The sequence below is a fragment of the Triturus cristatus genome, chromosome 3_1 (genome assembly GCF_964204655.1).
Source record: "Triturus cristatus chromosome 3_1, aTriCri1.1, whole genome shotgun sequence".
NCBI classification, from domain to species: domain Eukaryota; kingdom Metazoa; phylum Chordata; class Amphibia; order Caudata; family Salamandridae; genus Triturus; species Triturus cristatus.
The window spans coordinates 751,448,611-751,462,159 of NC_140583.1; the positions used below are offsets into that span (position 1 = coordinate 751,448,611).

At 43.7% G+C, this 13,549-nt stretch overlaps 1 protein-coding gene across 1 annotated transcript in view; it reads right to left on the reverse strand.

Annotated features, from left to right (window-relative positions):
• Window positions 1-13,549, reverse strand: part of LOC146860917 (mucin-5B-like) — a 286,252-nt gene that overhangs the window by 90,917 nt on the left and 181,786 nt on the right. Inside the window, exons 15-16 of the mRNA XM_085646184.1 lie at window positions 10,210-10,336; window positions 5,926-6,181 (exon numbers count right to left, since the gene is read on the reverse strand). Coding sequence (XP_085502310.1) covers window positions 5,926-6,181; window positions 10,210-10,336 — 383 coding nt within the window. The remainder of the gene's footprint in view (window positions 1-5,925; window positions 6,182-10,209; window positions 10,337-13,549) is intronic.

A 13,549-nucleotide genomic window follows, 5' to 3' on the forward strand; every position in this document is an offset into this window, starting at 1 on the left:
CTCACCTGGCATTTTGGCCTGGTGAATTGTCTGTCTTTGGCCTCCCACAAACTTGACATCTTCTGTCTCTATGCTGATTCTAGGCTTGATGTATTATTTCTCCTGGAGAAATAACAGAGGACTCTAGGCCTGATGTGGTTCAAGCCTTTCTCCCTAAGTTTTGAACTGTAAGGTGAGTCAGGCTGGGTAAAACTCTAGGTGGGATCACAATTATATACAGGGAATAGCTAAAGTGAAAAACTATGTCACTTAATATTCAGGGCTCTGAAAGTCTGCTCTTTTCGTTAACTGTCTGTTCTACTTTTACATTTTCAGGCCTACATTTGTATAAACCACCTGCTCCATATACCCAATTTCTTCAGGCCCTTCCTGAAGTAATTGTTGGATTAGCTATGAAACTGCCCAATTTCACCTTGGTGACTTCAATCTTCATATGGACGATACGAATGCCTATGCCCCCAAAACCCTCTTACATGATATGGCCTCCTTGGAGTTAAGGCAGTTGGTGGAGAGCCTGATGCATGATAAGGGTCTCATGACTGATCTTGTTTTTCGCAATATTCACAAACTTCAAGTCCAGACCCTCCTTCCCCTAACCTGGATGGACTATTTTTGATCCCTTTTTATTTTTCCAAATCTCATGTATATGTACCTTCACCGCAATTCAGGCCGCTGGAGCGTGCCTGGTCCAAACACCATCTTGAAGAATGGCTAGAGGCTCTGAAAGCATCTATACCAGAGCTCTCTGCCAAAGTTGCGGCAGTCACTCTTCAGTTTAATGCTTGGATGTTCAATTCATTGGATGAGGTCCTTCCTGTTAGATAGCTGAAAGACACCCAGAGGAACAACAAATCCCCCTGGTTTAATGATCATCTGTTGGCTCTAAGGAAGGAGTGTAAGATTCTGGAGAGGAAATGAAGAAGGACCTATGATGAGAGTAGTAAAGATGTACACAGGAAGTCTATCAGATCCTACCATGCAGAAATAAAATCTGCTCAAGCTCCTTTTTTTGTTCTAAAATTGTTAATTCGTCCAACTCTCCTAAAAATATCTTTAGTATCCTTAACAATATTGCTGAGCCTCCAATCACCAACTCTACTCCAGTTGCCTATGAGGAGCATATTAACAATTTGGCTCTTTTCTTTCAGAAGAAAATCTTGGATATCTACTGCTCTGTTCTGGACACGCGTAACTCGGAGGTGTCCCGCCATACCGTACCTCTCTCGGATTGCCAAGAGGGTGTACTTACTACATTTCCTATGATCACTGTGAACCTCGTTAACAATCTTCTAATACACTAAAATCTAGCTTGCTTTTGGACCCCATTCCCCCCTAGATTTTAAGGCAGGGCTTAAAATGCATTACCCCTGTACTTACAAAGTTGCTAAACCCCTCCCTCCTGTCTGGGCAGATCCCCCAGCTGTGAAAGCACACTATGGTTAAGTCATTGCTTAAAAACCCTAATCTGGATCCCCTTTGTTTGAGTAACTTTAGATCAATCTCCTTGCTTCCTGAAGTCTCCAAGCTATTAGAAAAGCACGTCAATATATCTTTGTCTGCTTTCCTCAAATCGAAGGATCTGCTCCACCCCACCCATATATGCAGTATATCCAGAAACCACATTGTTGCCTGTTGTCAAGGAGCTCAGGCAACTCCTTGATCAAGGAGGAGGATTGGCAGCTATTATTCGCTTAAACGTCATGCAGCCTTCAACACCATTGATCATTATGCTCTCATTCAGAGTTTTACGTGCCGGTGTCGGGGGCACAGCTCTAGAATTGTTCACCTCTTTCTTGGAATATAGTTCTTTCAAGGTCTTGGAGCAGTCTTGCTTTTCATCCACTCTTCCTCAGAGCTGTGGGGCTCCTCAGTGCCCCAACCTTTACATGCTCCCGCTTGCCGAGATTGTTCAGTCATTTGGTCTGTCATTGGTCTCATACACCGATGACACCCAGCTTTCCATTTCAATTGCTCCTGACATTAGTTCCAGTCATCTTTCTTTGGCTGCCTGCCTCCAAGAAGTAGCCAGCTGTAGAGCTGGAGGTAAATGAAAGCTTAATGAGGACAAAATGGAAGTGATGCTGCTTGGGATGAACTTTGCTAGCAACCTTCTGAGTCCTCTATCTGACGTCTTGAGCAAGTCAACAGCCCCAACAAATGCCACAAAGAATCATGTGATGTGGTTAGATACCAGTCTCACCATGGACCTTTCAGTCACTTGACTGCTCATGGCTCTCCTGATGTGAGATGTAGATTGCTCCCAGGCAGTGGACAAAAATATTGGAAGTGGAGAGGGGTTTTTCTTCCTTGAGGAGGATGGTCTGTGGTATGGGCCCAGCTCCTTTCCTGAGCTTCAATGGAAGCTTTCCCTGTCAGTGGTAGATGTGGCTCACACCTAGGCAGTTGTAATATCTGGTATTTGTATAAATACCTATATATTTAATATGTTACGCTCTTTTGGAATGTTTCTGTAGTTCCATTGCTTTACCATCAGGTCTGATGCTTCTGACTCTGGAACTGACCTAACCAGTTCGCTTTTTTAGGTCTTATACTAAAAAATAGATGCTCTTATTTGACTCTCAGCTTGATGTCTCTGTGCGGATTATTTTTGAATAACTTCAATGGATTCCATGCCAGTGGGAGGGAAGAGCTGTCACAGAAATGGTTGGGAATGTTTGCCAATTATCATAGTTACACCTCTGGCTGAGTGGGCACAGGGAGCTCTGAACAGAGGAAAAAGGGTGCCGCAATGTTGAATTTATGTAGAGAGGGGCACTATGGGTTATCTTACAGTAAAACACACAGAAGATAGTGAAAAAGTAGGAAAGGTCACCCTTTGGAATGTTTACCCCGTTGATTAGGAAGTGGCCAGGAGGTTCCCGTACCCACAGGATGGCACTGGGCATGAATGTGGCATTCCCAATTCCCAACCTCAGAAAACTCCTGGGCCTGGGGAGAATACTAAGGACTGCCCTGCAGCCTGAAGATGACTGGACCTGCTTGTCTTGAACCCAGAACACCAGATGGGACTCCAAGGTTCAGCTGGCTGACTTCTTGTTTGGGGACAAAACGAGATATCAGAAGGCTTTTCCTGCAACTGCTCAGCTGACTAGTACCAACTGAACCTGCCCTGATGCTGGCCTCTTGATGTGAGACCTAATCCCCGAGTGGTGCCTCCCAGGTCCTGGACCCTTTGCTGGCATTAGAGTGTATACCTCCTGCTCCCAAACTACAAGTTCTGGCACTCAGAAACTTTTTGCCAATTTTCTGCCTAGAGAACTGACAGAGACTTGGAGGACTGTTTAAGCTGCAGCCGTTGAAGTTGAATCACTGGTTGCTGGTTTTCCCAGCTGAATGAGATCTCTTTCCCAGAAAAGTATGTACAGGGCTTGAACATGAATGTTGCGAAGCAGCAAACTATCAATGTCAAGGCCTTCCTTGGCATAGACTTCGCCTGCTCTGAGCTTTCCCCTGTTTGTCAACGTCCGGACCAGGACCCCACTTCAACAACAAGCTGTCGTTTCAAAGTCAAAAGGTGATTTTTACACTGGCATTAACCTGTATCTGATTCGTGCTACTTTGTGGTTGGACTTAAATTCTGACTTTGACCCGGTCTAGTTCAACTAGCTATCCGCAGTTGTCGCTTTGTGCTTTTTGTCGTTATTTCTAATTCAAGTTATAAAATGTCATATCTCTGGTTCTACTTTTTAGTCATTTTGGTGTCATTTTATTTATGGAAATATACTCTATTTTTCAAAACTGATTTGGGATTTTTTTCTGTTTTGTTTTTCACTGTATTAGTATTTGAGTACTTTAAAAATACTTTACACATTGCCTGTAAGTCAGGCATGACTGGTTTTTGCAAAGGTATCAGAAGGTTAAGCAAAGGTTTATTTAATTACTTTTCTGATTCACCTTGACAAAGATTGTGATTATTATTTGAGGTGGATTCTCACCCACCTCAAATAACAGTTTGGTTTCTTACAAGGTCAATCCTCTTTGGTCACAAGGGAACTCACACAGAATCAAGGCAACAATGTTGACCGGATCCCCTTGAAGAAGAGAAAGTTCCCCAGAAAAGTTTCATAGTATGAAGATAAAGTTTTGACAGAGGTCTCCAACCAGGGTTCCATCGCAAAACTTTGACTTTGTCCCGGTCAAGCGTAACCAGATCTCCCAACTTGGCGATATTGTTTTTTAAGAACTAGAAAGAGCTTTTTCCTTAAGTTTATTCTTTAAAAGTTCTTATCTCCGGTTCCCTACATTGTATTTCTGTCTTTTTTGATGTCTATTTGTTCATAAAAATATAACCTATTTCCGTTAATTGTTATTGGATTTTTTGTTGTGTATTTTGTCTTACTTATTTAATGTATTGATGTTTCTAAATGCTGTACACACCTGTCTCCTAAGTTAAGCCTGCCTGCTTGCAGCCAGCTACGAAGAGTTGAGCAAGGGAATAATTTATTGACACCTTGACTTGAACCTATATTGGGATTGTGGCCTTATTACTAGTGGTAGGTACCTACCTACACCTACTAATAAATTACCTTACAACACACGGGGAAAGAGTAACTTACTCCGTCCCCATATCAGAGGGGTTGCCTGCCAAATATATAAATGACAGCCAAGCACGCAGTCATTTATAAAAGCATTGCCAAGATCTGTGCTATGGGGCTGCATCAGCAGGATGCAGCCTTGTAGCACAGGGTATTATTTCTTTCTTTTCCAAAAGAAAATCACAAAACAAGATTTTCTTTTGTAAAGAAAGCAAGTAATTCTCCCATCGCCATGGGAGTCATCTCTCATTGCGAGGGAGCATTATTGAAATTTTACTGTCCCCCACCACTAGGTTTTGCCTGGTAGTGAGGGAGAGTAAAAAATGGCCACATGTCCTCCCATCTCAATTGGGCAGGAGGACATTAGCCATTTCTCCAGGGCAGAACTGGGAACCAAAATCGGCCCTGACAAAGTGCTCTGCCGGCCCCCCCCGGGGGTTGGGGGTGTGGCCGAGCTCTTTGCCAGGGCCGGTTTTCGGTCGATTTTGTAAAACGGTCCCCAGGGGCCGAAAACCGGCCCCCACCCGTGCGGCGCACCGGGGGATTGCATTTCTCCAACAGCCATTACTCCCCAGGGCAAGATGCGCTTGAGACGGACTTTGCAGATATCCTGGTGTGTTGCCACCGGGGCATGGGGGAATAGAACTCGTGATTTTAACCATTTCTAGGTAAGCTGACAGAAAGCTTTTCTGCAGTGAGTCTGTGATTATTCTGTGATCTGAAATTATCTTTGTTCTATGTGAAAGTAGAATCACATTACAGATTGTGCTGAACTTCCCACCAGCAGCATATAACAAATGCACTTACACATATGGCTTCTCCTGCCAAAAGTTCCATCACAGAGACATGGGAAGTCTCCTCTGTTTACAGACACTGACTCTGCAACTCTTACTTCTGTCGAATGTGAGGCGGGCCTATATTTTATGGAATGACCCTCATGACTCTAATGAGAATTAGGACATGCCAGAGCCTACTGGATACAATATAGTCTTGACTCTAATTGACAAGCTCTTTGGATGAGGTAAGAAAGCATTGGATTTAGTGTTTGTCTTTGCTAAATCCTAATTTTCTATGCTATCTCTTTATATGAATAAATGGACCATTCATGTGTTCACTTGAAATGACCTGATCATTTTTAGCTCACCATGGTGGGTACATAGAATGGTATTTTTGCAAAGCTAAGGGACCGCTAATCTGCAAGAGCTCGGACTGGGATCTGAGCTGCTTGATCATGCGGCTGAAGAAAGCTGTAGACGCGGAGTATTTACAGGGTATTCATCACAACACAGAATATCAGAATCAGTATCAAACTGGACCCCCTCCCCCACTTGCCTATGAGCCAATGATGGATGGAAACAGCTTCTCTTACCATATGAGGCCATTGCCATTGACGGTGCTACCAGAAGGCACAGTCGATCCCTGGTAGTAGCAGGGGCATGCAGCTGCAGGGACACATGTTCCAGAGTAATCCAGATATTCCCCATCAGGACAGACACAGCCGTCCACAGGCACAAATGGGGTGTTGCAGGTCATGTCAGGCTCACTGATGGCGCTGCAGCTGGGCTGACAGGTGGTGACATTGTAGTTGTAAGTCATGGTGTTTGGACATTCGGATGAATATTTGCCTGAAAGAAGAGGAGATAGGGCACCTGAGATTTCCATCCTCAAGGGAATCCCTTACATTAAAAAACATACCGGGCCTGCTCTGTTAATTGACAGGGAGCGGTAAATCAGGGTGCTGCCGCGGTGCAACAATCAGGGGCTTTGGTGCAATACGAAATACAAAAGTAATTACTCTTACAACTGTCCCTTGCATTTATGCCTGTTAGAGAGTAAAGCGTGGATTTCAGAAAGCCACTGAATGTGTTTGTTGTACGGCCATGCACACCACGGGAGAATGGTGTGTTAATTGTTATTGAATGTAGGGGGGAAGTATGAGTGTAGAAGATTTGAGCTATCGAATAAATACAAACTACCTTGGGCTCAAGGTCCAAATTAGTGTTGCTGGAATCATTAGGGAAAACAAGATGTTAAAATAACAGTGTGCATTGAAATGAACCACCAAAGATAATACATAAATGGACAGGATGTATACTCTTAGTTGCTCGGGGGAAGAGATGGAGCTTGTTGTCATGTGCTCTAACGTTCAGCCCTGCCACCATTAAATTTTCAAATCCAGCCTTATACCAGGCGTGGGTCACCACCTTTTGGACTTGCCAAAAATTAAATTGTTAATTCAGCAGTTTGAATTCTTTAAGTAACGGAGACAGCTATGGCTGGGTTTTGTTGTTTGTTTGGGATAAAAATGACCTCGTTAATCTGCTCATTTTATGCGTCATCAAGGTTACGACTGCAGAGTATGTTTGATTCAGATGTTTGGGCTTCAATGTCTTTTTTTTACGGAGTTTTATACATCGCAAACTTGACCCGAAGGTATTGGGTATCAGAGGGCTTTATATGAGCACCGGTTGCGTTACATGAGGACACAATTATTTTTCTTATGCACGGGGACATTAAGTGATTTGCCCAGAATCACAGGATGTTGTGGTCCTTGCGGAGACTCGTTTCCCCAGATCTGAGGTTGACCGCCCTAGCTGTCAGGCCATATCCTCTCCCCTCTGGTAGCTTCTGAAGGTACATTTGAGTCTGGATTGCGGTCCTTTTTTAATAGAAGATACTTTCCCATGCAGTAGATGAAGTAAGTCTACTATATCGTCCAGCCTGGAAAGGTTTGGGAAGTAGGATTCCAATTTTTGAGCATCCAAAATAGGTTTCTAAGTGTCGCTTAGATTTTTTAGTTTATCTTTAATATCTTTTAATACCATTGTTTGTTCAGCAAGAGCCGATGATTTCTCCCCTAAGGTATCTGCCGTTTTTGGTAAGGTTCTTGTCCCCACTCCCACTCCTTGAGAAACCGGGTAAAGTGGTAGAGTGTTCACATCATTTGCGCCCTTACAGGAGCAAGATTACCATTTTGGCCTAAGTGATGAACTTAGAAGCTGAGCAGTTGAATATGTGTTAATAATTGCCAGATCATATGGGCTGATTAGGTCCTCTAGGAACTTGTAATTGTCTAACGAGTTTGTAAAAAAATTTGCAAAGGAATTATTTCTCCATTGGATGGTCATTGGTTGTTGGACAGAATCCAGCAATGCTGAGGATGAAAAAAGGTCCACAACAAAAATTAAATCAGACTTCACAAGATTACCTGGAGATTTTGCGTGCTTGGGAAAAGTATTGATTATTGTCATCTTTGTGAGGATTTTATGGATAGGTGGTGCTTGTTCTAAAAGGGATGTTTTCTCTAGTACTACACTGGAGTACGAGTCAGTGGCGTAACGAAACTTGAGGGGGGCCCTACCGGACTCAATCAGGAGCTCTCCGGACTGGGTGCTTTGCTGAGGAGGCCCCTTCAACTTGGGCCCCCCCCACACCACAGGAGCTGCAGAGGCCTATGTTACGCCATTTTTTTGAGTTAGAGCTACTTGAGTCCGAAAATGAACTAATTTGTCCCTGTGAAGAAGAGATCTTGATGTTTGATTTTGAGGTTGCACTGAGTCGAAAACTGTCTCTATTTTGTTATTTGTTTAAAAAGCTGTTTTTCTTTTTCGGGAGCTGATGGTTTATTCTCACTAACCATTCTAAGTTATTGCTGGAGGGTTGGAATTGGCTGCCGCTGATACATATTCTGTTTCTTGAGATTCTAAAAGTTGGAAAGTTTGCAACCCTGGAGCCACCAGTGAGATAGCCAGAGGAGTTGGATCATTATTAGTGGTCCGTTTTGTACTCCAGGTGCCTATAGACTCAACAGGCTTTATGTCATATTCTGATCTGAAAGGCTTGTTTTGAGATCTGGTCTTCATGTTGTCAATTGTGGAAAATGTAGAGCAAAAATATTTCACTAAGCATTCTTGAGAGAGTTCCAGCGGCCAATACAGATGTAGTGTGAAAAAATGCACCACGGTAATATGACAGTAACAACTCTGGTGGTGAAAGTGAAAATGCAGCTGCCAACATTTTGGGAACACTGAAAGGGAAGCCAGCCTGCACACCAGCGTGACCCTCAAACTACGTAAAGAACAATAGTGCCCAGGCCACACACAGTGGGTGCCTAGTCTCCCACACTACCTGCTACACACAGTGCCTCCCTAAAATGTCTCCCTACAGCCTATCTGCCCACAAGAAGTTAACTCAAAATAATTCAGCTCACCATATGGCCATTCACAGATAGCTGCATGTCTTTCTGCCTCCCCAAATCTCTCAAAGACAGACAGTCTCTCCCACAAGACAGCAGGTTCCAAAAGGATGGGGTGCAACAGCTCAACCCGGTGAGGGCCCCATACATGTCATGAGCAAGAACTACTCTGTATGTGCACGGGACAAGGACTGCTGAGCCAAGGACAAACACTGAGATCTGGCTGGAGGCAGGGGAATCCAACAGTCTACAGCCTGCAATAAATGGCAGGGAAGGGCAGGACAGGGGCGGGCAAGGCAGTGTAATGGCGCCTTGCAAGGGCACAGGCAGAACCCCACCGACAGGTCATGCTGAGACACTGAGACCCTCAGTACTACCCCCACACTGGCACAAGCATGTGTGTCTCCAACGCCAGCATTTCTTTCTCAAGTGACTCGCTGAATTAAACTGCGTAGAATCTGTGAGCAGAACCTGTCAAGTGGATATCTTACTCTGACACTTAAGCATTTCATTTGAACTGGAGTCTCAGACTCCACTTGGCAAGAACCAGTTTCCCTAGAATCCCTGGTTGAGCAATTCATGCTGATTAAGCAAAGAACTGGTTGAAACCCTTTGAACCATGAGAAGATTAAGCGGTTATCATGTAATCCAAGCATCTTTCGGTCCTAGCGGCTAACACTGCACATTCCAAAGCCCCAGCAAGAAATCAACTCAGGTCTGCAACTGCCTGTGGACATCTGTCAAATCTTTGATCCCACAAAGAATATACTTTAAAGAATGGGATGAACAAAATAGACCCTTTGCAATTCATCGTGATAATCACGTAGAGAACGTGCAGGGATCTCTTCCTATTCAAATTATACAATTAAAAAAATAAGGTCAACGTGTGTGCGAACTATTTTTGAAGGTGTTCAAATCTGCAAAGTGCCATGGACTGAAACCAACACTGAGGGACTCTGTTAGCCAATGTTTAAAGACGTTTGAGCCGCAGTAGTCAATGAGTGAAAGAGGCTCTCTAAAAAACCCTTTCTGTACCTGTGTGATGTGCATTGTGTGGTGTGTATTGTGTGTTGTTTGTGTGATGTTTCAGGACTTAAATTTCACTGGACAGCTACTGACTGCAGGTGAGACCTAAAAAGATACTGGCAGTTTGAGTGCTCAAAGACAAGACGCTGTTTAGACAACTATGTTGAAGGAATCCCAAAAACAACATTGCAGTAGGGTTATAAAGAGCCGAAGGAAGGAAATATCCATGTGAAACACTGCAGGGGAAGTCTAAACCAAAATAACAATCTGGAACTCTGTCATCTGGTAGAAAGGAACCACTCCTGCAAATGTCTGGTAGTTCCATCCCATTCCTCAATTATTAAAGGAGACAGATGTCAGCAGAACATAAAGCAGAATCTCTCCCTGGAAGCCTACGTGGGGTGACGTCTATTGAGCATCTTTGTTACTTACTGCACAAATTGGATCTCCATTCAGTCAGGACAAGTCCTTTTATGGCACAGGCTCGAACATAGGATGATAGGGCCGCGCAGAAGCAGTCAATGGTGTTCTTGCAGGTGCAGGTATCGAAGAGGCAATTCTAAGAGTGCAACAAACAGCAAGTTTCTTTATGAAACACCTTAGCATACAAGAAAAGTTTCTTCAACATGAACCGTGCTAGCTTCTACATTGCAATTATGTTGACTGTCTCTGCTGACTAGGTGAAGCCAATAAATCACACAGGGCCCTTGGGTCTATTCAGAGAGGGAGAAAAAAGGAAACAGAGGGTGACCAAGAAGGAGGCACCCCTTCAAACCTCCTTATTTGGTGGGTGATGGAAACCGTCCTTTAAAGGGGTGCCTCCTTCTTGGTCAGCCTCTTTTTCCTTTTTTCTCCCTCTCTTCATAGACCCGAGGGCCCTTGTGTGATTGGTGATTATTTTTATGGAGTTCGCCCTCGCTGGTCTTTAAAATCTTCTCTGGCCTCCTCCTTGTGTGAATACATAGGGGAAGTCAATCCCATCTTCTGTCGTCAACAGGCATACTGGGTCAACTAAACCTGCTGACGTGTCACCTGATTCGTGTCACTGAGATATCTGAAGCCAAGGACAAGTGCAGCAGTGTCACAGGTCCGAAAGTTAAATTGTGCAATGAACTCCTGGACAGTGGTGGAGCCAGCGAGGAGAGTCTCTGCAAGCAAGTGCTGTGGGGAAGAGGAGAAAGGACTGGCCAGTAGACCATGAGGAGTAGATCATGTCCTCTTCCTGCTGCTCACATTCAGGGCCGGCTCTAGGGCGGTGCGACCGGTGCCACCGCACCCGGTGCTGACTCTTCATGGGGCGCCATCCTTGGAAGTATTTTATAGCTTTAAAAGCACCTGCTGCTGCATTGCTAGCCTCTGGCAATTCTCATACAGCAATACAAATGTCAAGATAACTACAGTGATTAATGTTCTTCCTGGAGAGAGAAGTTTTGTCTAGTGGAAGTTTTAACTCATTTTATGGTAGCACTGAGGGTTTTTACATGCCTGCTTCCAAGAATGTGTATGGTGCAGATCAGAAAGTGCATATATTTTATATCAGTCAGTGCTTTTATCAGAGAGATCCTTTTGTTACTGTCATTGTAGATGTTAAAATCCTAACATGGAACAGTGAGCTAATAACTGTCAAAGAGCTGCAAGCAAACTGCACGATATAGATTAGAGCATTATAATTTTTCCTCTGTCTTTCATTATTCTAATGTTTCAAAAAGGGTTAATTGTGGTAAAAATCACTACACTGGTATAAGAGGTGCTATACAACTAATTAAATACATGTGAGAGATTTTGCCTCCCTCTCACTGTATACATATCTTGTGTTTATATATAAAATGCACACGGTATTGTTTTCTTCAAACAACCCAAGAATTACATGATTTGGGAATTTGATTTTCCCCATATATATTGCTGGTGTGACAATTGGGCACTTACCCCACAAAGTGCAACAATTACATATGAGCAATCATTTGTAGGAGACATGAATGTTTACTAGTTGACATATTTTAGTAACCGTTTATTATTTTTTGTAAAACAATATCTGCCTTGCTGAAACACATGCTTTTATTTACTGTGTCAACACTAGGTAATGTCATAATACATTACCCAGAATGCTACATAATAAGCGGCACTGGCACTTTGTATATAACAGCCAGCAAAAAGGGACTGACCGACTGTGAGCAAAAATAGTCGAAATGCATTGGTGTTGCCACGCAGTATTTTGAAGAAGCTAAATTAACTGGAGCCCCCGGAGAACCGGGTTGTCTGTGGTTAGGATACCTTAAGAGGGCCAGTCTCCCTCTCCTGCCCGCAACAGTAGTGAGCATGCACCGTGAACCTGTGACCGCATTGCTTTACACACGCACGCACACACACACACACCATATACTTTTCCCACAAAAATTATTGGCTAAAGTGACATTATAGTTAGGTATGTTTAAGCCCTAGAAATTTAGGATGTCATTAATTATATAATTTAATATCTCATGAGTGATGTAATATGTGAGGTCATGAGCAGTGTCTGGTGGGAGTGCAAGTTAGAGCGAAGAGAGACCCCTTAGGAGGTGATTTGAGTGCTTTACAAATATCACTAGCATAACATAATTAGCTCATTACATATATGTGTGTGTGTGTATATATATATATATATATATATATATATATATATATATATATATATGCGTCAAAGTGAAGGAGCAAAAATGCACCATATCTACTAAGGTATTGTGGATTATTTCTCTCACTGTGCTCTGATACACTTTTGGAAGCCACACACCAATGCACACACCCTTAGTGCATGTCTGTGTGTGTTCTCTCAAGCAAAAGACTTTTCTTTTGCTTGGGGTGGGGGTACGCTCCGTACCTATGGGGTGGGGTGGGGGTATGCTCCGTACCTACGGGGATGGGGGTACGCTACGTACCTATGGGGGTGGGGGTACGCTCCGTACCTACGGGGGTGGGGGTACGCACCGTACCTGCGGGGTGGGGTGGGGGTATGGCGCGTACATGGGGGGGGCTGGGGGTACGGTGCGGACATGTAGGGATGGGGGTACGGTGCGTACTGGGCCCCCTTTTCGTCGTGCATCGCGGCATACTTAGCTTTTCCGGCACTTTTTGGGTCCCGTAAAAATATTGCCGTGCGAAGTGCTGTGGGTACGAATCGTACTTGCTGATCCGTAAAACGCTGCCTGACTCAGTGCGAATGTCGCGTACGCGGTGTCCCGGATCCGACTTGTGGGTATATTTTAGCCGGGCGGTGTTTTTTACGAATCGTACGGAAATGGTGTTTCCGTACGAATCGTACTTGCATGTTTGTAAGGTATTTTTCCCGGGTACGTGTCGGACGGAGAAAACGCTCCGTCCGACGATTTGTACCCGGTTTTTCCAGGATTGGAATCGGCCCCTAAATTGTTAAATACTTTCGTTCTCACATTAACAAGATGTTGTAATCCTTTTGTGTGTGCACAATGGTGTTATAAAATGATTAACTAACATATACATATTTCTTATAAATGTAATTCATAAAAGTATTAGTGTTTACTTTGAAGATGTGCTGCTGTTACTAAACGTTGCCCTCTATGCACCATTTTCTGCTCCACGCGAGCAACTAAACAAAAATTGCTCTATGATTTGATCTTCTTATTTTGATTAGTGTTTCTGAATCTTTAATTTTCAGTAAACAATTCTTCATTGCAGCATACAAGACAGAGCAAGCAGTCTGGTGCCAAGAAGTCACATGGCCCCAGAGTGCTGCCAGATTATGGCCAGTCTGTGCTCGTTG